Genomic DNA, 27,831 nt, shown 5'->3' on the forward strand with positions numbered 1-27,831 from the left:
AACATGACCCAGCTGTCTAGTTAATAAAAAATAATAACATCAAACAAAATATTACTATTACATTTATTGTGAAATTAAAAAGAACGGTAAAAGAATAGTTTCCGGTCTATTCTGAGGCCCGATCTCTGTAGATAAATAAAGAACTAAGCCAGATGTGTAATATTTAATGCAGCCGAACCATTTATTACAATGCATTAATGTGATGACTTTCAAAGAGTAAAGCAAGCACTAGCTGATCAGTGAAAATGATTTTATCTTTTACGAAACGTTTTTTTTTTATATGGAATACAGTCGGAGGTCAACCAATCACAGAGCTTGAGGACTAATCACGGGGTTTGTCGAGCAAAGCACATGGTGTAGTCTCAAACGATAGCTGAGGATAATGGGTAGTGTAGTGTCTTCGGCCATCCTAAACTACAACTATTTGTTTCTCAGAGTCGAAGGGGAAAAAACACAAAACCATTGTACACAATTTAATCAATGTTGTGTAATTAACAAGGATAATCTGGTGTTTTTGAGTTGATGAGTAGTGCAGATATCACTGTAAAATCAATCGACAGTAAGGAGAATACTTATTTCCGGGTGTAAAATTCTCCGTTATCCAATGGGAATGGACGCTCACATTGCCTTTAACTGCCGCCGACATGGACGGATGCGGTGCTTCCCTGAGCGTCTAATACCGCTGCAGATGGGAATACATTGCAATCAGTTGAAAGCTCTTTGCGTCCATTTATGAAGCTGAAGGAGACTCGGTGCGTCACAACTGCATGCCAAAGGACCCTGACCAAGCGTCGCTATTGGACTATCAGGGAGTGAGACTGTGTTGCTACGACACAACAAACCTCCTTATACAATATCATAACCCAGGACAAGAATCCCCCCCAACACCAAAACCCTGGTAGAAAAGGAAACTATGGTGTACATGGTCAGAAAAAAAACGGTGAAAATAACAATAATACATTTACAGAACTCGTCTCTCATTAGAATATCTCCCATGGATGTTTTGGGATTTTGAAGACTGATATCTGTGAAGGTTGGCTTTCCACTCCCTGAAGGCTTCCATTGAATAAGATCTTACATGAGTTCATATTTGGCGCAGAAACAGTGATTTGGGCACTTACTGACATGGGGGATGTTTTCATATGGAGTAGCCCCCCCAGCGGAGTTCACCCCACTGTGGTCTGCCCTGAGCAAATCTGTGTACAAGTCCAGACTCAACATCTGGTTCTTTCTGAAGTCCTTAAATTAAAGAAGAAAGTTGTAATTGCATTTATGTCCTGGCTTCTTTCCAAATGTAAATGTCCCCTCTGCGGGACGAATAAAGGTATTCTGATTGTGATTGTGATTCTGATTATGAAACATGCTCGGATTTAAGCTCCTGTGGCTCTTTCTTGCATGAAAGATCAAAGCCCCTGCCTTTTTAAGTCTTATTATCATTACTTGATGATCAGTTGTAAAATGGAGAGACTTACCAGGTGTTCCACAGTGGTGCTGGGCTGCATGCCTCAGAGACAGGGACACATCTCAGAGGACGCCATCCAGGCCAAGAAACACGCCTCCCTGACAGGTGAGGGTGAGACGGGGGTGCACCTCCTTCTTAAATGTGAAACCTCAGTGAAATAAGGAACAATTATTCTGATTTTGCTCTGCAATCCCAGCTTTCAAAGGACCCGTTAAGGCATATCATGTTGCCCAATATGTATCAACATGATTATTTTTACGCTTTGGCAACAGCTACCTGAAATAGTCATGCAAAGATAAAGCCCCAATAAGAAGTGAGACCGAGAGAAGGAGAGGGAGAGGGGGGCAGTGGCAGGGGGAGTGATCTGCACTATGTGAAGTGCAGAGGAAGTCACAGTGCGGTAGCATATTGACAGAGGAAATAACGGACACTATGCAGCCTCCACCCAGGAAGGTAAGGTACTGCAGTCTGATATAGAGTTTATATTAATGTAAAGTTCATATTCATATATGGTTAATTTCAACACTTTGTGTCTTACTGCTTTCATCATGCTTCTATACACTTGTCTTTGAAAGTCAATACTTATATGTATAGCAACATCTTTACAACAGCTTTGAGACATAGAGATACAGTAGGTTACATATGTTCATGTTGTATACAGTATATACATATACTTATGGTATTTGAAATATTGAGTTTTGGATAGTAGATATATTTTCTCCTCCCTGCCAGTATTGAACATGTATTGTGTCCCATTGTTTGAATGCTTATTAGAGGACATGAAGCAACTCTGCAAGGCTTTTGTGAAGGTTTTTAAATGAACTTACTGTAAAAGCTCATTTCATATTGTAAGGTATTTCAGACCTTACAGGCTTTAGAGTTAGACTTAATAATATTCAACCTAACTCAAACGTATTGCCAACTGTGTTGCATGTACAGGAAATATAGAGGATACAATTTGTGTTCTCAGACTACAGGTTGTAATACACACTGTGTTCTTTCCATATATGGATAAAATGAAAGCCTTTACTTTCCTTACTTCAGAACACTCACTGAGTCAACAGTCTCATTGTAAAGGCTTATAATTAAACAAACTAACTCAAGATTCAAAGGTTTTATTGTCATATGCACATAAGCTACAGTGTAGAAATGGCAATGACATTCTTCTGACCTGAGCTCCTCCAACAATGCAACATATATAATAAAATACAAAAATACAAATAAAAGATTGTGCAAGAAGTCTACAGTATATACGTGTGAATAGAATATGTACAAGAACAGAATATGAAATTAAATAATGTACATTAAGACAAAATTAAATACGGTTTATTGTGGTGATAACTATTTATATAAATAAACTGATGGAATAGTGAAAGAAGTTCTCCCACAACATTGACTACCCTAGTGTGTGTGTGTGTGTGTGTGTGTGTGTGTGTGTGTGTGTGTGTGTGTGTGTGTGTGTGTGTGTGTGTGTGTGTGTGTGTGTGTGTGTGTGTGTGTGTGTGTGTGTGTGTGTGTGTGTGTGTGTGTGTGTGTGTGTGTGTGTTGTGTGGTGTGTGTGTGTGTGTGTGTGTGTGTGTGTGTGTGTGTGTGTGTGTGTGTGTGCAGGTTAAGGAGAGCCAGCAGATGAAGTTGGTGTTTTCAGAACAGCTGAGCAAACTGCAGGGCAAACAGCATCAGGACACTGAGCTTCTGGAGGAAATCAGGTACAATTGTTGTGACATTTTGAAATGCCTCCATTGATTCTCTGAGAAATGACGTGTGTGTCCCCCCCCCCCCCCCCCCCCCCCCCCCCCAAGGACCTTCAGTAAGCAGCGAGCAGCTATAGAGAAAGAGTACGGTCAGGTGAGTACAGAGGGCTATTCTAGTCCACTATTAGTCCTGTTACTGGAACCATCTTTTTTTACTGGAAATGCTCATGATTTATTGATTTGAGGTCCAATATCAGTACCTGAGTGCTGTGTTGTGACAGAGTGTTGAGTGTGTGTGTGTTGGTATATTAAAACACCAGGGTTAGGCCTTCACGACTAGACACTCGCAACAGTCAACAATTTGAGTGTTGAGCTTTGGACTTTTCTCACACTCAAAGATCGCCATATTGGCTATCTGAGAGGCGAGGACATCCGTGATTGCTGGTGCTGTCAAATAAAAGTGAATAATGTTGGGTATTCTTCACTATTTATATAAGTAGGACCATACTGTTAGAAGTCATCCTAATTGTATTTGGTTGATGAGGAAGTCTGCAGGCATCATGCACCTTGAACAATAGTTCCTAGCTATCTAACAGTGGCGATCGTCCTTTATGGTAAATGCTCAGCAGCCGTGTTCGGTTTCAACAGAGCTACCCGGTTAACATCCAGACACTGCTCCATTGTGTTCCCCGAGTACAACATGGAAGTGTAAAAAGGGAGGTGAGAGGCAGCCTCAGATGTGCCAAGTTCTCACTCTCTGCAGAGCTTCATGTGTTGTTTGCATCATGGTGGAGAATGTGACACATACTGTACATAATGTTGAACTTAAGATGGTGTGTGGTTACAAAGACATGTTAGATCACACTAAGTCACTACTACTAGGTAGTATTATAAAATACTTAAAATATCATATTAACAGATAGAGTTTACAGTTTAGTGAAGGAGAGTTCAGAATGAAAAGCATTGTGGGTACTTCACATCACATCATCATGAGCTGACTGCACTGATTTCATGAAAAAGCCCAATGTGTGTGTTGTTTGAGACACTAAAGAGTTTCTTCATTTGCAGGCTCTTCAGAGGTTAGCTGTCCAGCACCAGAAAAGAGACTGGCAACGAGGAAACACAGATGCCACCGCCTCTGGGTACCACACACACACACACACACACACACACACACACACACACACACACACACACACACACACACACACACACACACACACACACACACACACACACACACACACACACACACACACACACACACACACACACACACACACACACACACACACACACCGTAGCCTTCTCATCAGCAGACATGTGTTTAAAAGCTGCATTGTGGCTATTACCAATATAAAATACTAGTAGCATAATATAATTTAGTGTGGTTTTGGTTTATGTTCCTATTAGTTCTTCAAAGATCGCAATCAGTTTCATTCATTTACTGAAAGGGGATCACTGAGAAGTGTTGAGTGCACTTACAATGGTGATTGTCAGTTCATTGGTGTTGGTGTGTGTGCTTTCAGGAGTGTGTTTGGTGTGTGGCGGTCAGTGGTAGATGCTACAGCTCAGTCTGCCGCATCGCGACTAGCTGCTGCAGAGGAGTACCGCCGCCTGATTGGACAGGTCTCCAGAAGTCTTCGCAATGCAAAGGACATCCGAGCTAAGAGAGTGAGAGACCTGCACAGATTACACATAGTGCTCAAAAATATGAAAACTCTTAGGATCTGTTTAGTTGCATTTCATCATTACAACATACTGAAATTACTGTTTCTATTTAATTGTCAAATACATTTGAACCAAACCTTTGACATGTATGCAAATTGAGTGCGTTTACACCAATTGGTTTGGAGAACATAAACGTAGCTACACCGTAATTTCCTCAGAAGTTGGCTCTAATGGCTGAAATTCAAACGTTAAAGGAGAAAAAGAAGTTGAGAGAATCACAAACAAGCTTTGCTAATTACCAGAGAAAAAATCTTTTGGAATGGGTTTACATTTGGGAAGTTCGAATTGATATTTCATGTCAGTATTAAACGTATTTCATGCTGTCTAGAGAAGAAGACAAATATCCGTGAGGCTGGCAATTAAATGTTCTCCACGTCAGAATGATACAAAACCGTTTTTGCAATTTAGAGTAAGAAGATTTCATCAAAATGTTCCTTTTAAAAAAAAATGTGATTACTAATATGTGAATACGAAAACGGTTGCTGTGTGTGTGTGTGTGTGTGTGTGTGTGTGTGTGTGTGCGTGCGTGTGCGTGTGCGTGTGCGTGTGTGTGTGCAGGGTCTGGAGGGGCTGCAGAGGGTCCAGGGGGAGCTGGTGGATGCTCTGAGGGAGCTGCAGCGCTTCAAGAAGAGCTACCACCAGCTGAGTCACATCACCACTGTCGCCAGAGAGAAGTCAGCTGATGCACAAACCAGGTCACACTGCATCCGTGAAGCAGTATAAACAAAAATGACTTAATGTTAATTCATTAGAAGATAAGTAGCTTCATTTCAGTGTAAATATGTTGTATTTGAATATGTCTGTCAGGGCCAGAAAGAGTGAACATGGGATCTTCCACTTTAAGACAGGACTACAAAAGATGACTGCTAAGGTATGAATGTTATCACATTTTGTATACAGAAATTAGCTACTAACACAGACCAAATTACCATTTTGTCCTGTTTGTACCCTTGATCTGATGTTTGAATATTTCCATATATAAACTGTATATGATATTCCATATAAATGTGACATAGCGGGTCCTATGCTGCAGGGGAGGTTCTAGGGGGGGGGGGCAACAGTGGCCAGTGCCCCTGTAACACTGACCAGGGACCCCCCCTCCAAAAAAAAGGTTACAATATTACGATTTATTGGAACTAAATGAAATCAGAGACCCGGATGTACAGTGGAGATTAAACTGTTCATTACCTTGTAAAATTGTCACTTAAAGTTACTAAAACAAATACTCTAAATGAAAAAAACTACTGAAACAAAGAACTGTAACTTAAATTTACTAAAACAAATACCTTTACAAAAACAAATACCAATTACTGTATTTTATGTTTATTTTACACAATTACTTTATACTGTCTTTGTCTTTTTAACCCGCTTTTATTGTGCCCCTCTCATGAAATAACTGGCCCCAGCCTGGCCCCCCCAATACAATTGGTCTAGAACTGCCACTGCTATGCTGATTCATTTGGAATGCAGAATCCTGTACAATACCTAAAATGTGACAACATTTGCACTTAACCTGATTACAAATGTTATCAAAGTCCAAAATGTAATAACTTGACCAAGAATCAAAGAACATGCCCTGGCTATTGGATTTGAAATGAAAGAATGACTAGAAGGTTAACGTGCATATACTTTGAGCAGCATACATCAAATGAACTTGAATAGAATCTCCTTTGGTCAATTATGTGAAGCTAAATAACTCTTATCTGATTATACATCCATGAGCTAAATATATAAACAAAAACTCAACACTAGCTCAACACTGCATTTAAGTTTTCAATCCCCCAGGTAGAGCGCAGGGATTTGTAGTCTATCTTGTAACAATGTTGTAGTCAATCCTGGAATAATGACGGCTGGGTCTGTAATGTGATGCCACTGCATGGGTTAGAACAAGATCTTTTGTTTAATTTAATTTGTGTCCACTTGACTGTCTCCTCCATGATTTCCTGTTTGTGTTTTTATCATGTTTTGCTGCCTATTAGCGTTTTATTTATTTATTTTTTAACAAATTGTACGGTGTCCTTGGGTGTCATGAAAGGCGCCTAAAAATAAAATGTATTATTATTATTATTATTATTATCTTCCCATATATCTACAATGTCTGTTCCTGTCTTTACCACATACAACAATTTCATAAAAAGTTCATTTAAATGTAATTATATCTTTTTATGAGAAAATGATTTCATCATCAGCTTTAAAAAAAGGAAATTACCCATTCAAAATCTATTTAATTATCAGAAAATAGTTCATGGTATTTATTTAAATAATTCATGGTATTTATTTTAGCGCTTTTCCAAGTGCTAAAAGCGCTTTACATTACATATTACATACTGTATATTACACATGTAATACATTGAGTGGACAAAACCCACAGGAGCAATTTAAAGATGGTTATATGTTGGTCCCTTTTGCATTAATAATGGGTCATATTTGTTGCATGTTTCACTTTAACAAAAAAATACAATCAATAGGCGCGTTCACACCGCAGTACTTTTCCCACTTTAGTTCCGATATAGTTCCGAAATGTTGCGTTCACACCAAAAAAATCCGGAACTAAAATTAGTTCATGAGAACCTTTTTACCCCCTTATCTGTACTTAGTTCATCAGAACTAAAGAGTTCTCATGAACCAATCAAAATGTTCCTTTAAAAAAAAATGTGATTACTAATATGTGAATACGAAAACGGTTGCTGTGTGTGTGTGTGTGTGTGTGTGTGTGTGTGTGTGTGTGTGTGTGTGTGTGTGTGTGTGTGTGTGTGTGTGTGTGTGTGTGTGTGTGTGTGTGTGTGTGTGTGTGTGTGTGTGTGTGTGTGTGTGTGTGTGTGTGTGTGTGCAGCTCAGCGCCAGGTTGAGGGAGTGTGACGATCGTCTGACTGAAGCTCGTAACGAGTATCTGCTGGCTTTATCAGCAGTCAACGGCCATCACCAACACTACTATTCCAACGACTTACCACACATTATGGAGGTAAAACACTCTCACACACACACACACACACACACACACACACACACTCTCACACACACACACACACACACACACACACACACACACTAAAAAGGGAAGCTGTAAATCTGATAAAGCACTGACTTTTACAAACAAAACATATCACACCCTTATTCTTATAATTATCTTTCATAAATTACACTGGTAAAAAGGTCCACAGCTGATTCGCTGAAACAATGTGAAAAGTGTGTGTGCAGTACATTTTAAACCTATTAACAAGTTAGGAGAATTCTGGTCTTAAATGTACACAAAAGAGGCCCTTTAAAGATTTATGGGTATTTGATGAATTATCAATTTGTTCTTAGCTCCACTAAGCTATACTACAACTGCATCCGTTCAGCAAACCTGTGTTGTACAGTGACAATAAATGAACCTTGATAATATGTTAAAGCATTATTAGGTGAATATTTTGTGAAAACGTTATTTGAAATATAAAAAAATGACTCATGACTCTCTATTTCCCCCCTTAGCAAATGGACGGTGATGTTTATGATGACTTGAGAGGCCACTTCACCCTGCTGTGTGGGACAGAGATGGACACTTGTCTCAGAACACACAAACAGTTCAGCACCATATGGGACAGTGTTGCTAAGGTATAAGTCCATGGAGTGTTACATTGAAGTTATCATAACTCTCAAGTTTAAATAACCAAATAGTTGACAGTAGGGATGTCCCGATCACCTTTTTTTGCTCCCGATCCGATTCCGATCATTTGATTTTGACAATCTGCCGATACCGATTTTTCCCGATCCGATCTTTATGCAATGCATTAAGAGAAAAAAAAGGAGAAAAGCATTCAAGTTGTCCCTTAAACCCCACGTTCTCCACCACAGATAACGGCTGGTCATCCAACGCGATGAATTCAGCTATCTTGGCTGTTATTTTTTGGCCTTTTCACTGTTCTGGGGCAGTTTCTCTTTCCTTTTAAAAGTCTCTGAAAGTGTTGGTTGTTGGTGTTTGTTTCTCAGGTGGCGTATTAGATTGGTCGTGTTGAACGTAGCTCTGTTCTTTCCACCACGTGGAACCTCCGCCTTGCAAACATTGCATCTGGCTGTTACACTGCCTTCGCTTTCAATTTTATAATACTTCCAAACTCCTGACATTTTCTCTGTCCCGACTCCCGAGTCACCAGCTGAACGTAGCCTCTCGTTAGCTTACTGCTACTATTAGACACTGCGCCCACTCTGTTGCCAGATTTGAGAGAAATAAGCAACCAGGTCTATGAAAACAAGCCCAAAAGAAGCAACACATACATGATGTTGTGTAATTTTAAACCAAAACTAAGGCCTCAGGATGACTTTAAGATGTGAACATGGTCATTTTTGTTTTGTAACATTAAATAAAATAAGAAAAATATTTTATTAAAAAAAAAAAAAAAAAAAATCCCGATTTTTTTCTCCCGATTCCGATCTTTTGAAAATCACGTGATCGGCTCCGATCCCCGATCACGTGATCGGATCGGGACATCTCTAGTTGACAGCCGTATTGTAGGTTCTCAAATCAAATCGAATTCTACATGCCAAGTATCCCACGGTGCCCTCTGAAAAGCCAGACATAAGACATGTCTCACTTTGCTCTGAAAAGACGGGGGTGGGGGCAGAGGGGTCACAGGGAGGTGGGGAGACGGGAAGCAGGAATGTGGAAACTTGGAAATGAAGATAAATTAAACATGAAAGAAAACGTTGAAATTAAGGAGAACAATTTGAAGATATATTTTTTTAATCTTGAGGGAAAAGAGCGGAGCAATAGCTTAACAAGTTTGTTCAAGTTTTAAAAGGAACAGAAGTTTACAGATTGAAATTCAACACATACTTAAAATGTCTGCACTAATGTAGCAGCTGAGTGAAATCTGAGGTTGAAGATGCGAGGGGGAAGAAAACATTTTACACCTTGGTTTTCAATTTTGTAATGTTACAAAATAATGTTGAGTGAAATATTGAGATTTTGTCCACCCACCTCTAAATATTTGTCTTCAATTGGAACAGTAGCAGGTATTGGTTTGTTTGTAACATTCATTGGTTGCTGTGTTTTCAGGTGACCAGAGAGAGAAATGTGCTGCAGTTTCTCCAAGAGTCTGTCTCCTTCAGCAAAACACCTGAATTCACCTTCCAGCCCGCTCCAGGTGACAAGGTGTGTGTGTTGGGTCTGTGTGTATGAAGTCTCATCTTTAGCATTTAATTGTACCTGCCTTTTTAGTGATAAAACACATTTTAAATCGGCTCTTTTGTGCTTTTTATGGGTTTTCCTCTCCTGTTGTGTGTTAAAGGTTTTTGTGCATGTAAATGGTCTGCAAAGGCTCAAATCCCTGTGTTCCCTCCAGAGGGAGTTTATCTCCCTTTCACTCAGGACTTTAATTTCGTTGTTTACTTCTGTAACATAGTGACATCGCTTTATAACACTTGAGCTTCTATTGGCTAGCGCTCCAACACATTTTAGGCTAAGGGGCGGGACATCTCTAAGCGGTTGACCAATCACAACAGAGCCGGCCAGCTAACCAATCAGAGCAGGCGGGGCTCTGGTTTCAGACAGAGGGTGAAAAGAGGTGCTGCAGCACATGCAGTATGAGAAAAATAAAGAGCTTTTTGAACATTAAAGCAAGGTCACAGTAGAGACACTACATACTGATATGAACCTGAAGATGAGCAGAATAGGGCACTTTTAAGTCAAAAAATGCATTTTCATAAAATATCATAATTGAGTTACATTGCACGGGTCCATGTGTGTGCATGGAGGGGTGGACCTAATCACCTTGATAGTATACATTATAATATATTGCAGTCCAGTGCAACATCTGTGATATAAAATACATACAAATATTCACAGAGGCTGTTGTATTGACACTAAGCTGATGTATACTGGAACACAGAATAGAGGGATGTGTGACTGTGGTGTGTTCAGGTGTCCACTCTACAGGAGCTCAGCGCTTCAGAAGCAGACGGCTGCCTGGTGAGGGAGGCTAAGAAGTGGGCTACAAAAGCTGCCAAAGACTACAAGATCATCACACACGGAGAGAGAGTGAGTCTTTGTTCAATTATGATTATTATTTCCTGATTCACGTGATTTGGGCAGGCCATACAAAATAAATGTATATTTACCTCTTTCTATGTTTCTCTGTCAGGCTCTGCAGACGTTAGAGAGTCGGTTGAAGCTCTTATCTGGGGACACGTGCCTCAGTGTAGAGCAGAAGATAGCAGAGGTGCAGGACAGTGTGAGGAAAGCCAAGGTACTTGATTCACCCTAAACACCTAGGCTATTTAAGATGACCATTAGTATCCCTGAGGGGGAATTAAGTTCTTCAATCTGGTGTTATTTTACAATGACATACTCAAAAAGCTCACGGAAAAATCTCATGCAAATTAGAGACTTTACCGTCATCCTTCTCTATACAGCGCTGTACAGGTCATATATAATTTAGGGTTAGGGTTAAACCTAACCTATATTAGGTTTGTGTGTGTGTGTGTGTGTGTGTGTGTGTGTGTGTGTGTGTGTGTGTGTGTGTGTGTGTGTGTGTGTGTGTGTGTGTGTGTGTGTGTGTGTGTGTGTATTTGTGTCTAACTGGCTGTCTTCCTCTCAGCTAAGCAGGCTGAAGGCAGAGGCTCGTCTGGCTCTGCTGTCAGACTGCGTCACAGGAATCGAGCAGTGGCTTCACAACGCCATGACCCAGGCAGAGGAGGAGCTGGAGAGGGAGAGACGCCTCAGTGAACAGAGGAAGTCTACTGAGGACTTTTCAGTATGCAAACTCACACACACTAAATCAATTTAGTGCCCCATTAGTTATATAGCTTATACTACTATTCATCGGAGCACCAAGTGATTTACTAAATGTTTTGTAATATGGTTATTGTGGGTTTCGAAGGAGAGGGAATGATCGATAATGTCACCAATTTTAAGGATGGGTGTGAAAGCAGGAACAGTGGAGCCATCAATACAGACATTGTGGCAGAATGTAATGAGTCATTTAGGTTCCAATTGTTCACTGTTGAGTTTGTGGAAGTTAGATTGTATCCAGGTTTGTATAACTCTTAGTCAGTTTGTGAGGCCAGAGTGAGTGGCCTCAGGGATAGATTTGGTGGAGCTGGGTGTCGTCGGCATAACAGTGGAAATAAAGGCCATGGTGGGGTATGATGGGACCAATGACTGGTTTGTAGAAAACAAAAAGGAGGGGACCAAGCACTGAACCTTGGGGAACACCTTGAGAGGCTGGGGCTGTGTAATATAGCGTTCCCTCCGGACGCAATGTGAATATTTGCATCGCTCTAATCGCTCTAATCGCTCGAGTTTCAGCACGGCTGTCAACTGTCTTTACTCGCGTCATTCAAACAAGACGCGCTGGTGAGGGGGCGGGGCTTATATCCATGTAGATACAAAATTATGCCAAACTAATAACATACTGATACCGGTTTGTAAAAACCATGAATTGAAGCTTTGACAAGTGTGCATACAAGACGGCAGGCTAAACACTTTTAAAATGCGTGAATGGAGATCGGATCGATCAGGCTAAGCTAAGGTTGTAGCTGCTCCGTCCACACTCACAACAACGTCATACAGACAGAAATAAAGCACCGACTTTTCTCCAGTTTCTGAACAGATATGTGGAGCTGTGAGCTCTAAGTGCTAACACCTAACGGCTGATATTTTGGTTTTCTGATTCAACGTCAGTGACGGCAGGCTGAGATCCTCACTGCTGATTGGATTACGCAAGAACACTTCACGCAAATGTGACGCTCGAGTTGAAAAAACTTGAGGGTCTGATGGTGCGTTCACACCGACGAATTACGCAATTTACGCGAATGATGCGAATGACGCGACTGTCGCACCAATCGCATAATTCGACGGTGTGAACGCACCATCAGAGTTAGATGGAGCTTTATGGCAAAAATATTTATATTATATATATTTGCTGTTATATGAACTCAATACCTGTTGATAGAAACATTCAGGGTAGGATTTGTCATTTTCGGGGATTTATTGATTAAAAGACAACATATATTTTTTTCAGACATTTCTTAAAAATAAGATCCTGTCTGAAAACATGAAAACCATGGAGAGATGAAAACATTGTGGTTGTAATTAAAATATCATTCTTAAATTTCCTCGGCGAGTGAGGTGGGTTGTGGGTCTCTTATTTAAAAAAGAAAAAGGTGACAATCATATTGAGAAAAATATGTGAGATACCTTGCCCACTCTCACTGATGTGTTTAATGTGTGTTTTTTTAGGAGGATGAGTTTGAGCTGACTGACTTTGAGGACTATGATGATGAGAACGGAGACATCTTTGCAGACCCAGTGTCAGCCTCTGGAGTGTGTATCTACCCGGCAGCCTGCAGAGTTATCTACAACTACCAGGTAGAAATCAGATTATCAAACAGGCTTTATAAGTGCTTATCGTCAGACATTAACTGTGCCTGCTCAGCTGTAAAGTAGCTGCTCACCCCTGTGAAACTCCTGTATTTTGTGTCCCATGCAACACATGGGACGTCCTCCACCTTTGTGGAGCTTCTTGTTCTTACATCCCCTGAACTCTGCCTAGAGATCCTTTTCTTCTTGAATTCCTTTTTTTGGTGATCACTGCATGGATAGATGATAACATCTACAATAGGGTTAGTATGCTGTACTAACAGCAGTGGCTCAGTCAGTAGGGGCTTGGACTGTGAGCCGTAGGGTTGCCGGTTCAAGTCCCCGACCAGACCTAAATATGGAGTGTGGACTGCTACTTGGAGAGGTCCTAGTTCACCTCCTGGGCCCTGCCGTGGTGCCCTTGAGCAAGGCACCGGACATCCCCACAGCTCCCCGGGAGCTGTACAATAGCTGCTCACTGCTCCTAGTACTAGACTCCTGGTACTAGGATGGGTTAAATGGAGAGAACAAATTTCACTGTGTGTGCTTTGTGCTCTGCATGTGTGACCATTAAAGAGGGTTTCATCCCTCCAATTCTATAATTCTATCTCTACTCTAATGACCCACATGCATATAAATGATGTCCACGAATATCGCCCCTTATATATTATATCAATCCAGCAAGTTGGATTTAGATCTTTTCCATCTGCAAAAAAAAGTAGATCAAACCTTCTTTAATTTTTGAGTTAGGGCTTTACACGGTCCCATTTAGATCTTCCTACATGCTTGGGAAATCAACACAACCACAAAATTATCAAATATTTAAAATGATAACTTGATTTTTCTATATTATCTGTCATGACAGTTTAGGGAAGTAAAGTGAGGTACCAGTCCAGAAAATGTGGAGAACCCTAAATTACATAATAATGAAATCAGTGGGGTGAAGGAGAAACAATTATAAATCAGCGGCTGCCGGCAGATTAAAAACCATTCTTCGTAGTTTGATTTGTCTAAATAGAACATATCCAGCATGTTGTAAAAGGACTTGTTTATCGTACACAGTGTTGATCTTATTTGAAATCAGTGGAACCTGTTGGTAAATTCAGAGAAGATACAGGATGCTATATATTGAGATTTTCAGAGATTATATAGATTATATTATATAGAGATATAGAGATCATTTGGAGATTTATTTTTGCAAATGTAGTAAACCAAGGCCATAGACAGTTCTATATAATTTGTAGTACTGTAGGTGGATCATTTTAGAAAAATTGATAATGAAAAAAGCATGTTATTTCCTGTAGGCTAGCCAGCTAGATGAGCTGTCAATCATTGAAGGGGAGGAGCTTCAAGTGGTTGAGGATGGAGACATGGAGGACTGGCTGAAGGTAATATCATGTTCTAACCTTAGTTATCCGAGAGAATAAATGATCTCTCTAATCTGTTACATATTCCATATGCCTCCTGGAACTGGTCCCAGAGCAGCCTGAAATCAGAGGCCTGTACGACGAAGCCGGTTCAACATAACCTGGATATGTTTGAGTTACCCGGTTTACCTAATCCAAAACAAACGCGCTCTCGCTAAGCGGTCCTACGATGCTGGTTATCAACTCGTTAACTCAAGCCAGCTTTGCCCTATATAGTTAGGTGCGCGTTCACATGAAAGGGGTGGTATTTGGAGCATTCGACCAATCACAAACATGCAGGGCCGCCCCTCCCTACAGGCCGATCACGCAGACTGCATGGGGCCTCACCTCGCGGAGGGGGCCTCAGCTTGCGGAGGGTGCTTCATTTTGCGGAGGGTGCTTCATTTTGCGGAGGGAGCCTCATCTGAAGTGCAAATGCGGCGCACCTACAGTGTAAGCGCCTTATGAGGGCCTCATCATATAACTTTGCGTGGGGCCAAAATCGTATATTTTCTGCACATCCATGACATCGTTTCACATTGTGAGGTGACACAGAATCGATGGGTACATACATTATCACTCCATGATACGAACTCGCGACTTTATAAACAAAAACAGACATCAAAATATGTGGCGCTAGGTAGCTAAAAACGCTAACATGGCTTACCTGTCTCGTAGTCTGGTCAAAAGTGGTCTTCAATGGCATTAAAACGATAAAAACGCTGCTGAAGTTAATCCATAGGTTAATCCAATGTGTCTGTGTTCCTTTGAAATGATTTCTGATAATCCATGAGCAATAAAACCCCCATTTCCACCCAAATCACCTCAGAGGTGGAGTTATTTTTGCTAAACCTCTCTAAAAAGGTCAAATGTCACTTGTTTTGCATCAATCTTGATACAGGGTACTTATTATATGTTGTGCTTTGGATTCCTAAAGCTTTTAGTCTACCTTACCATCATCCAAGGGTAGTTTTCACTATAAGTAAAAAATAATCTTTGGACGGACACTATCATTTACAGTTTTTTACTATGTTCAATCTGAATTTTCTTTAAAATAAAAAACATCTATATTGTTCTGACTTTTCTACATCCAACTCACAGGTTTATCATTACTTTGAGAAAAAAGATTATTAATTTAACCCTTTTAGAAGGGAAGATATGGTCATTTGTTCTGGGAATGTCATTTTCGAGCCTGAGACCTGAAAAACAGGCTCAGGGCTAAACAGGTTAACAGGTTTATGATATCACTGCCCCGTCTAAGACACGAGTGGATCTGACTTTAATTACATTTGACTCGAGTGTTTCGTCAACTTAATGTGTTGCTTAAAATAATACTTCTGCATACAGTATGTGACACTGTGAGTGTTGCACGGCCAGATACGGCTCAAGAAGCTGACTGAGATAAGGAAATAGGCCTAGGCTATATGATACATTATGATGTGATATGATATGATATGAATGATAATGGGACACATCGCCGTCTGCACTCACAGTGCCGCGGACTGTACTTAATGTTACTTTGATCCGGTTGCTTATGTTGTGTCAGATATTTAAGTAAGCTTTCTTAACGCTAATGTTATAATAGTCAGATTGCTCTGAAGATGGGAGGGGATATTCTATTCATTTCACGTTCACACAGTCGGTGATTTTTGCCGGCCGTCTTTCCTGCAACGGCAGTTTTTCTGTATTTCCTTTCTCCTGTAATATGACTTGATCGCTTTAAACTCCGCACACTGAGCTCTGATTGGTCAGCAGGCGGTGCTTTCACTGACTTGATCTCTTAGCCTGCAACCTAACCTGCTCCGGACCAGGTTAGCCGCTCAGCATAAGTTACCATGGAGATCTAGCCCGCTAAGAAGTGAACCAGCGTTGTAGGACCGGAAACCCCAAGTTTTCCCTGAAGTTAGCTCGCTAGGCGAAAATCGTACAGGCCTCTGGAGACTCTCTTCTTTAAGGCAATTAAGGTTACAGTGTAACCTTTTCTCTATTGTATCTACACTTTGTTACATATTCCATTTAAAGACATCTCTTAAATCCTCTCCACACCTCATTGGGACAGCCCTTGATAAGGGCTTGCCCAAATGACTGGATTTGATACGGATAAATAACAACACTATAGGCACCACAAACTGCCTTCATCATCATCACTATCCAGCAGACTTTCCTGTCTCTAGCTCGGTCGGCAGAAAGGGGAGGATTTTCTAGGCTGTTAGCCCTGGAGGTGTGGGCAGAGAAAGTTAGGACAGCAGAGTGTTGTTTTCAACTTTAATACAGTGTATTTAGTCTTACAACAAAGCTTATGCCTTTTTGATGACTCAGTGTTGCAATGCAATGAAAGACAAGATTTTAGGACGTTACTGTTACAACCCAGACTAGCACATTACCTGGTGACCGCTATCGCTCCATTCAGGGTCTTACCACCTCAGGCATATACTTATTCACATCAGAGATGCAGGCGACCTGTAAATCCACTTGTTGTCCACTGTTGACTCTCCTTGTCTCTGACCAGGACAGGCCTCAGCAGGCCAGTTAGCACAGGAGAATTCCTCAGACATATGGAATATGTAACAGCTGCTTTGCTGTTTGTTATGTCATATCAGGACATTATCAGACATTTTTACACGGCTTAGTTGAATACTAGATTCTGATTGGTCAATTCAGAACACGTGACACATTGTTAATACAGTAGTACAGACCGCTGTTAAGGACTATAATGACCGTGGGTGTTTCTCAATCGCGAGTAAAGCTGCTTCAGAGCCACTATTTCAAGCATACTACGTCATCGAGTGCCGCCGAAGTACTGTTCCAATCTCCAGCATACTTGGAAATCTACCGAGCCCGGCGTACTCCGTTTGGAGAAATATCGAGGCTGCACATGAGTAGACTCCGCGTCCTTAAAATCCCCACAATGCTTTGCGCACGGACCAATTTCCCCAAATCTGTGATGGAAAATGTAAGGCGGGGCCTCTCATATGACGCACACCTGCACACTTGCTAGCCTGTTCCACTCTTTGTTTTCCGAATGCCAGGAAGTATTCTTGCCTCGCTTCTGAAGCAAGATGTGCTACCAAGCAAGCGTTCTCGCGATTGAGAAACACCCCGTTGCTGAGGAGGATCAAGGGAGAGAAAGTAAAAGAGGTTAAAAGGCGGAGTGCTGGACGTCAGATAAATCACCAGAAGAAGGCAGACAGGAAGTAAACACTAACAGGAACACGGTATGGGCTCTGCAGTGTGTTCAAGGACTTGTTAGTGGATCAGAAACTGTGAACAGAGTTGGACAGTGCTGCCGTAAAGTTGTTGTTGTCGCAGTTCCAGCCGTTGGTGCGCCGTGGAACGGATATATATTTTTTCTTAGCGGAAGAAATACGATCACTTTTAAGTCAATAAAATAATTTCAATTAATATTGGGAGTTGAGTCGTTAGTTTGTTTAGTATCTGGCCGTGTAAAAAGAAGGATAATGTGCAGCGACTTGGTCATTATGGGGAAAAGAACACCCTTCAGGCTGATCAGGCAACCCTCGCTGCACATTATCCCATACTTATCAGCTTTCAAGAGCTTCTACTTTGAAGAGTGCATGTTTTCCAGTGTGTAATCTCATCTGTATCTCTGTAACACCTGTTCATGTGTCCAGGTGTGTAACTCGTGTGGTCAGGTGGGGTATGTTCCTGAGCGCTATGTGCAGTTCCTCTGTCTACCAGCAGAGGGCGCCTCTCATCTCGAGGGTTCTTTCAGCTCCATCTCATCCAGCGGGACCAAAGAGAGGGCAGGGAGCAGAGGTGTGACAACTTTGATAACCCCACAACAAGTGATTTTTAAAATGTCATGTGCTTGTGTGTTTTTCATCCAGTTTGACTTGAATCCTGTGTTAGGTGTAGCCAGAGCTCTGTACTCCTACCAGGCCCAGAGTGCAGAGGAGCTGTCCTTCCAGGAGGGAGCGCTGATCCACCTGATCCGCTGTCGACACGCAGAGGTGAGCGCACTATGTACCAGCGAGGGGCCGAGGCCTCAGAGAAAAGCAGTCCTCTTCTTCATTTAGACAAATAATCTTTGCAGACTTCAAAACCCCACAATCCATTGGGTGTTTCTCAATCGCGAGTACGCTTGCTTGGTAGCACATGTCTGCCGAGCATCTTGCTTCAGAAGCGAGGCAAGAATACTTCCTGGCATTCGGAAAACAAAGAGTGGAACAGGCTATGCGTCATATGAGAGGCCCCGCCTTACATTTTCCGTCACAGATTTGGGGAAATTGGTCCGTGCGCAAAGCATTGTGGGGATTTTAAGACCGCGGAGTCTACTCATGTGCAGCCTCGATATTTCTCCAAACGGAGTTAGATGGTAGATTTCCAAGTATGCTGGAGATTGGAACAGTACTTCGGCGGCACTCGATGACGTAGTATGCTTGAAATAGTGGCTCTGGAGCAGCTTTGATTGAGTGATTGAGAAACACCCATTGTGTTCAGAAAATGTCTTCACTTCTGGGCTAGTCCCTGTTCCACACCATTTTGTAACTCAACTGAATACACATCACGTATTTTTCACAAGATATATAAATACTTCAGACTGCAGGAGTTCCTGAGGTTATGTTGATGCTTGCGCTCGAGACTGTTCTTTTAGGCACGCTGTATAACTGATCTTGTGAAAATGTGAAACGTTTATTTGAGCTTCCTCCCTACTTTAAAAAACATATTCGTACTTGAAATATGCAATGTGTGTGAGGAGTTTGTGATTGTTTGGCTTAAGATGTCTCTTTCTACCATTTATATAGCTTTGATCTCTCCCTCGCTGCAACCAATGCAATTATCTTTATGCTAATGAATGTGCAATCACATCACAAATATGCCAATGATCGTGTCAGATCCTCTGGCAACATCAAGCAACTTTTGGAACTAATGCTACATTTGTTGGAAAAGATTTTGAAGCACTCACTGTTCCCAATTTGGAAAAGTAGGTGACTGCCCCCTAAAGTTGGAACGCCAACTGGGAAACAGATCAACATGTAAATTTGTAATATATAAATAAGTAATCCGAATACAGTTACAGTTACGTGTCTTAAAAAAGTAACGTAATCAGATTACTTTTAGATTACTTTTGGATTACTTTATTTCTCCATCACAGATGGGTATGTTTTGGTGTACAGGAGACACAAAAAGCAAAAGGAAACTGAACGTGTTGTTACTGTTTTAATGGCTTATCAAGAGCACAACTGAAACATAACATCTGAAACGATGTAACAACATAATACACTTTTTGGGGATGCAGCTTGGGATGTGAGGAGTGAGGGACACGGCTTAGAACGGGCGTGTCGCCTTCTGTCCTGTCAGTGTTGGCAGGACATGAATTAAAATGTCGAACTCGGACTTCATTTTAAGGACATTTCGGCCACGGGTGTAGAGCTATATTTGTTTAAGCACCGGATTGGGAAAACAGGAGAGTGTGTGCACCAGTCTGCCTTGATCTATGAATTCATGTCCGTGACACTCACAGTATCTGCTGCCCACAGCTGTTTTATAGAAGGAAAACCTCCTTCACTTCATGAAATCTCTGCAGCACCAGGAGGCAGCGGGAGGGTTAACTCAGCCTCTGAGAAGAGGAGCGCGCAGTGCCTTTCACGCAACGCCTTCACTGTGTTTACCTTCAGAATCATTAGAAAGGCTAAAGAGCGACCGCAGGCTGATGTGTTTTAACCACACACACCTCTACACACACACACACACACACACACACACACACACACACACACACACACACACGATTTAAACGCAGACTTTTGTTCCTCCATGTTTTGTTGTTATTGTTTCACTGAGTGGACCCGCACATTTTGTTCAAACGCTCCCTTTTTTGGTCCATCTGCGGCGGTAATAGGTTTTGTGCGCTGTGATGATTCGGCTGTACCTTTTGTAATTAATATGAAATGTTGTGAGGAAATCTTTCCACCAATAATTCCAATAAGTAATCCAAAATGTATTCACTTCAGGTTTACGAAAGTAACTGTAATCAGATTACTCGATTTTTGTATTCTGATTACGTAACGCCGTTACATGTATTCCGTTACAACCCAACCCTGCACATACATTCACCTTTTACATACATATATTTTCACTCTTATGGTGCATTCACACCGGACGCGATGCGATGTTTGGGGGCGGCGCGATTACATGTAAAGTCAATGCAGAGACGCGGGCAGACACGAATTCGCTCCGACGGCGAGCATGAAGCGGTGGACGCGGCGCGAATCACGCGATCGAGGCGATTGAACGGTGCCGCGTCAAATGCGAGAGTTCAATTTTTTCAACTCGATCGTCAAATTCACGTGACGCGTTCTCGCGGAAGCCAATCAGCGGTGAGGATCTCAGCCTGCCGTCACTGACGTTCAACCAGAAAACATCAGCCGTTAGCTGTTAGCAGTTAGCACACGGAGCTCACAGCTCCTCATATCTGTTCAGAAACTAGACAAAAGTTAAACAAGTACAAACCATAGACTGTCTGTGTCATGGTGAATACAGTCGCTGCTTTATTTATGTCTGTAGGCCGTTGTTATGAGTGTGGAATGAGCATAGACAACGTTAACTTAGCCTGGTCGACCCGATCTTCATTCAGAAAACAAGCATTTTAAAAGGTTTTTCTCCTGCCGTCTTGTCTGCAGACTTGTCAAAGCACTAATTCATGGTTGTTACTAACCGGTATCAGTATGCTGTTACTTCGGCATCATTTAGAAACGTGTATTACAATTTAATCACGGTAAAATATGTTGATTTTGTTGTAGTTGTAGCTCCCTAGCCAGCGCGTCTTGTTTGAATGATGCGAGTAAACACAGCTGGCAGCCGCGGTGAAACTCGAGCGTTTAGAGCGATGCGATAGGAGCGATTAGAGCGAAGCGAATATTCGCATCGCGTCCGGTGTGAACGCACCATTACACACATACATTCTCCTTTTACATACATATATTTTCACCCTTACACACATACATTCTCATTTTACATACATACATTTTCACTCTCACACGTATATATTTACACTCACACATTCATACATTTTGCTCTCATATTATCATATTTCAATACACACATTCATATATTGTCACTCACATATTTATACATTTTTCACTCACACATATACATTTTGCTCTCATGCACATTCATTCAATGTTTACATGAAGGCAGGTCATCATCGCGCTGTGATTGGCTCAGAAGGTCGAGCGGGGTGGGGTCATGTTCAGAACTTCGGATTCAAATCAACATGATGGAGGGAGATGAATCCGTTTATTTTCGGACCATTTGTTTTTCTTTATAAAAAAAGTAAACGGAAGAGCGTCTGCGAGGCGTTTTTGCTTTTTGTTTTTTACCTTACTAAATGGTCTGAGGGGCGCGAAACTCGCGGAAGTGATTTCAAAACAAAGGCACTCGTTTGCTTGGAACGGTGATAATATTATAAACATGGTGGATTTTGCGATCACAATGAAAACTGCCAAGACACACATTGAGCCCAGATATATAAACCTATGTCTAAAATGGACAACATTGTTAGGAGATTTAAACTATACAGCGATTCTGCACTGCGGTCAACTCAGCCGTCTCTCGAGTTTGTTTTATCCTCAGATAGTGGTTTGTTTAAATAACTAGTGACATTTTAATAAGTATTGCAAAAAAGGGCTCCAAAAAAGGCATATATATATAACCTGGCCGGCTTAGCCAGTCTGTATTTCTTCAAGCACCACAAGATTCATAGTTTATAAAGTAAGTACACAGTAAAAGTACTTCATACTACTTGTGGGGGTAGTTTCACTAGTACTGAGTCCAACAGGATCAATCTCACGAAGAACTAATGGCAACAAAAAAGAATTCCCTCATCAAACTTAGCAGAAGTGGCTTGATTTCGTTCTCAGCAGGGGACTTTGACAGAGTATTTCTCAAAAGATACACAGTAAAAGTACTTAAATGTATTGTTAGTAGCAGTCAAACTAGTACCGAGTTCAACAGTGTCAGTTTTATTAAGAACTTGTGGTAAAAAATATTTGTATCACTCGTCAAATATAGCAGGGAAAAAAATGAAGAGCAGCTGATTTGAAAAACAAACTCGAGAGACGGCTGAGTTGACCGCAGTGCAGAATCGCTGTATAGTTTAAATCTCCTAACAATGTTGTCCATTTTAGACATAGACTTATTATATTTACAGCCCTTAATAACATTCATTTTCTGGGCTCAATATGTGTCTTGGCAGTTTTCGTTGTGATCGCTAAATTCACCTCGTTTATAATATTATCACCGTTCCAAGCAAACGAGTGCTTTTGTTTTGAAATCACTTCCGCTAGTTTCGCGAGTTTCGCGGCCCCCTCCCCCCTCGCTCCAATGACCATTAGACCATTTAGTAAGGTAAAAACACAAAAAGCAAAAAGGCCTCTCAGACGCTCTTCCGTTTACTTGTTTAATAAAGAAAAACAAATGGTCCGTAGATACACGGATTAATCTCCCTCCATCATGTTGATTTGAATCTGAAGTTCTGAACATGAGCCTGCCCCGCTCGACCTTCTGAACCAATCACAGTGCGATAATGACCTGCCTTCCGTTTCAACCATACTCCTTCCGTTTCCACTATACTTTCTCTCACACATACATGCATTCTAGTCAGGGGCGGACTGGCCATCGGGACGTTCGGGACGAATCCCGATGGGCCGGTACTGAAGTGGGCCGGTCGGACGATGTGGGCCGCTCGGATAAGTCACTAGCACCCGTCCCCCGTCCCCCGTCGATAATTTCCTCGCGGTATTTACTTGCGGCACCGAGGTGGGCCGCTCGGATAACTCACTAGCACCCCCCCCCCCGTTGATAATTTACCGAGGTGGGCCGGCGGTACCGAAGTGGGCCGGTTAAGAGTCCCGGGCTGATTTGTAGTCCCAGTCCGCCCCTGATTCTAGTGATGGGAATTCCAGCTCTTCTTGGTGAGCCGGATCATTTGGCTCGGCCCACCAAGACGAGCCGGCTCTTTCGGGTCCCAAACGGCTCTTCTGTTTACCTTTTATAATTCAATCAAATGTAGCCCTGTTTTGACTAATGATTAATATGTGTACACATATCACTTAAATTATTCAATACATCCTTTGTATTCAAAAGTAAAAATGACATGTTTAATATCAATTATTTGCTGCATGTGGCCAATTGTTTTCATTGCATTTACAGACCCTTGTAACTCTCTGATACCACCCAATGAATGCACTGACTTGCTTGTTGAACCACGCTACACAAAGCAGATAGCAACACCTATAAAAACTTAAGCATAGACATTTAAAAAAAGGGGCTACTGTATCGACATTTTAAAATTATATTTAAAGAAAAGGCCCTGACAAAACAGCAGGGCTCTATTTCAGTATTAACTATAGAAAAAAAGACAGCAACAGCTGACATCAAATCTTTGCTGAGCCCAAGGATAATCATAAATAAATAACATAGTGAAAATAAATATATTGCAATGCTCAGTACAGCAGCATCCAACCGTCTCTAATCATAAAAAAACATAATACAAATAAATGTATTGCAATGCTCAAAACAGCAGCATCCAACAGTCTCTAATCCTTGGATATTACATGCCACTGCATGCATGCACGGAGCAGCTGTAGCGCGGAGATCATCATATCATTCTGTCTTGTATTACTTAACAAAAACAAAAAAACGGCTCGTTCGCGGGCGCGAGCCGGCTCCCGTCGTTCACTTAAAAGAGCCGGCTCTTTGAGCCGGCTCGTTCGCGACCGACACATCACTAATGCATTCTTCTCTTGCATACATATTTTGTCTTCAGACATGCATATATTATTTATAATATTAAATGTAAACATTGAATGAATGTGCACAAGAGCAAATTGAATAAATATGAGCGTTAAAATATATGAATATGAGAGCAAAATGTATATGTGTGAGTGAAAAATGTATAAATATGTGAGTGACAATATATGAATGTGTGCATTGAAATATGATAATATGAGAGCAAAATGTATGAATGTGTGAGTGTAAATATATACGTGTGTGAGAGTGAAAATATATGTATGTAAAATGAGAATGTATGTGTGTAAGGGTGAAAATATATGTATGTAAAAGGAGAATGTATGTGTGTAAGAGTGAAAATATATGTATGTAAAAGGAGAATGTATGTGCGTGAAAGGACCAGTATGAATTACGGCCTGTACGGCCCCTCATACCGGTGGGAGTGTCTGGCGCGCGACCAACAACCAATCACATTAATCTCCCGCCCCGGACACACAAGCACACGGTTTGATTGGCTAGCGCTTGTACTGGCATATGATTTGATTGGCTGGCGCTTCCGTTGACACTTGAAAAGTTGAACTTTTCTCAACTTTCAGCGCGAGCAACGGAGGCAAAGTGAAGCAACGGAACCACAATGCAGTTCGGCAAAGGGAGACGTCTCCCCATTCAAAGTGAAAGTGGGTCTTTTTTGACCCCGTGAGGTGGTTTTCTTGAAGTATCTTTGTAATTAAAAATTGTTATCATTTCATATTCCAGCTATTCCTCAAAAAACATGTTTTGGATATCATGCCATTCAAATTTAAAATGTAAATGTTATACATTTTAAGAAATTGTAGTATTTGTATTTCTACCCCAAGCTTCCATAAGTGGGTCAAAAATGACCCGCATGCATTTTCTATGGGATCCTATGGGAACCTTTGATTCTTATCACCTGTGACAACGCCAATTTGTGGGGGAAACTTCTGAAGCAATTGGAAACAGGACTCAGAGAGACACGAGGAGAGCTGGAGCTTTGATGGCAAACACTGATGGTTTATTTGGAGTTACGGCCGGAGAATTGACAAGACAGGTGGTGTGTCACGAGTTGACACAACGGTTGCCAAACCAACTCTGAAGAACTCTTCTGCAGCTCGAGGTTTTAACTAGTTCGGAGTGTAATAATCAACATTCTTTATCAGCGAGACTAAACAATATGGACCCTGAATCTAACTAGAGCTCTCGTCCATAGGAAAGAATGTGCGCCAGGGAACCTACGTCCCTGAACAGTAAACTACCTCATGGCGGCTTGTGCTCTGTCATAGACTGGCAACAACAATGCGCCCAAGCTGCCCTTCCTATAGAGAGATAGCAGCAATACCCAAGGCCGTAGATCTATGCCATGGGAAAAGAGACAGTGAAGAGAGAAAACGATGAACTGGGTCGAAGGTTGAATATCTAAGTGAATTATTCCCTAACCATTAAGGCCGAAAGATGTGTTCCATGGTTGGTTGACTGAGATAATATTCCCTCAGAGTTTTCGTTGGCTTTTTCCAGAGCTTTCTCCACATTTCACTGTCTTCACTAGCAAATGGAGTTTGCTAGTGATAAAGGCCATGATATGTGAATTAAAGTATGGGAAAAAAGCTGGTGAGTGGAACTTTAGATAAGTATTATTAACAATATTTAAGACTTTTTTGTTGAAGCAACACATAGATGCATGAGGCAGTGCTGGACTTTCAAATGTGAATGTTCTATTTTACTGGTGGACGATGGCTTCTGGGAGGGAGAGCTGAACGGGCGGGTCGGGGTTTTCCCATCCTTGGTGGTAGAGCTGCTCCACGATGAAAGAGAGGAGGAGGATAAGGAGGAAGAGGTGAGACTACTGTGTTCTCTGTGGTCGCAGAGAATAGCTGAAACTCATCTGACAGTGTATATTTCATTTCTGACTGTCTCCCTCTTTATTCTCCTCCAGTCTCTCCTCACCCCAACCATGCCTCCCTTCTCCCCCTCCAGCCCGAGCCCCACTAACCCTGGCTGTAGCTCAGCCCTTAGTGCTACCCCCCCTAGCTGTGAGGAGGACACACAGCAGGTATTTGCAGACAACACAGCAGGTGAGTCAAACATTGGAACAGCTAGAGAACAGTTGTGTATTTTCCTCAGCTTCAATTCTGATTTCAGTTTTCCCTAAATGAATGGATGGTAAAGGTTGTCAGTGTCTTTTATCCGTCAGAGCCTGAAGGCAGCAGCCACAGCTCTCCAGACTTCTCCGGCGGCCGGCTAAGACCAGTATGCACCTGTAAAAAAGAGTTCTCCATATTTGCTGATTGTAATTGTAGAAATGGTGATAATCAACTCTTCCTCTCTTCCCTATTTACTGTTCTAGTGTCGAGCGCCTCCTCCTCCTCCAACACACAAGCGTTCTCCTCAGCCCTGAGACTGTGTGTTTACAGGAATACAGGACGTGTGAGGACCAGAAGAAATCTGTAATTGTGACTTTATTGTAGCATCTAACAAAAACTGTAATTTGTTTGTTTGTATTTGTGAGTATTTATCAGTGGTAAGGAACTTAAAGCAGGAAGACGTGTCACCTCAATGTGAGCAGCAACAATAAGCTGTTAGAAGTCTTGCTTTAAAAATGTAACTTAAAGGTGGGGTAGGTCATTTTGGAGAAACCAGCTCGAGTGCGCTAGAATTTGAAAATACACAGCCGGAAGAAATCTGCCACTTCCTTACAGAGCCCCTCCTCCAACACACACGAACGTGCACATGACCAATGAGGGCACGAGATAAGTTTGTGCACAGATGGAAGGCTGACAGGCAGGTAGGCCATCCAGTTATTTTAGCCGGGCCGGCTCAGATGATTGGTCGTGCTTTTTACAGTACTACGGCTTCCACAGATGACATTTTTTTATGGATTTTTTGTCAAAGCACTTCAGATATTCATTGCTATCGGGATGTTAAGAGCATTCCATGGAATATAACAAAAAGTGTATCTCGAGCCGGTTTCTCAAACGTACCTACCCTACCTTTAACATAACATAATAATTGTATTTTGGGTTAAATGAATTTATGCATTAATGTGTTCATTACTTTAATGTTACAGTCGGACAACAACATGTACTGCTTGTGAATTTTTACCAAAGGATCTATAATGTGTATCTTTATCTATATGAACAAGATGTATTATTTGTTGATTATATCTTGTATATGATCATTTTGTAAATAATAATTTGATCATTTGAATTTACATTTTCATAGTCCCTTAAGTTGTCAGGTTAATGTATTGCATTGAAAAGTAAAATATTTGATTTGTGTAGGAGTAGAATAATAAAGTACAGTACTTGAGTAAATGTTACCACTGCAAATATGTTCCCCAACAACCAATTTGACAGTGTTTTAACGCCAACATTTCAGTAGAATTATGTTTTCTTTTCAAAATAGGCCTATTTAGTAGATGGGAAGCAAAATAAA

At 41.4% G+C, this 27,831-nt stretch overlaps 1 protein-coding gene across 1 annotated transcript; it reads left to right on the forward strand.

Moving 5' to 3' along the window:
* The first annotated feature begins 1,894 nt into the window (after positions 1 to 1,894).
* LOC117470853 (F-BAR and double SH3 domains protein 1-like) lies at positions 1,895 to 27,023 on the forward strand. The gene is made up of 21 exons (XM_034115734.1): positions 1,895 to 1,915; positions 3,071 to 3,168; positions 3,262 to 3,307; positions 4,222 to 4,295; positions 4,683 to 4,827; positions 5,443 to 5,579; positions 5,692 to 5,755; positions 7,718 to 7,846; positions 8,356 to 8,478; positions 9,920 to 10,015; positions 10,784 to 10,900; positions 11,004 to 11,108; positions 11,460 to 11,615; positions 13,103 to 13,231; positions 14,527 to 14,610; positions 18,261 to 18,405; positions 18,499 to 18,598; positions 26,122 to 26,233; positions 26,333 to 26,471; positions 26,591 to 26,646; positions 26,744 to 27,023. Exons 1-21 carry the CDS (start codon positions 1,895 to 1,897, stop codon positions 26,792 to 26,794), a joined length of 2,127 nt encoding a protein of 708 aa, XP_033971625.1. The 3' UTR covers positions 26,795 to 27,023.
* Positions 27,024 to 27,831: the final 808 nt, after the last annotated feature.

This window comes from Trematomus bernacchii, unplaced genomic scaffold, assembly GCF_902827165.1.
Source record: "Trematomus bernacchii unplaced genomic scaffold, fTreBer1.1, whole genome shotgun sequence".
NCBI classification, from domain to species: domain Eukaryota; kingdom Metazoa; phylum Chordata; class Actinopteri; order Perciformes; family Nototheniidae; genus Trematomus; species Trematomus bernacchii.

Excerpts from the sequence above, each read along its gene's own strand:
- LOC117470853 (XM_034115734.1), top strand. The coding sequence starts at position 1,895 with ATGCAGCCTCCACCCAGGAAG. Across the intron at positions 11,616-13,102 it reads AGTCTACTGAGGACTTTTCA|GAGGATGAGTTTGAGCTGAC; the intron begins GTATGCAAACTC and ends GTGTTTTTTTAG. Across the intron at positions 13,232-14,526 it reads GAGTTATCTACAACTACCAG|GCTAGCCAGCTAGATGAGCT; the intron begins GTAGAAATCAGA and ends TATTTCCTGTAG.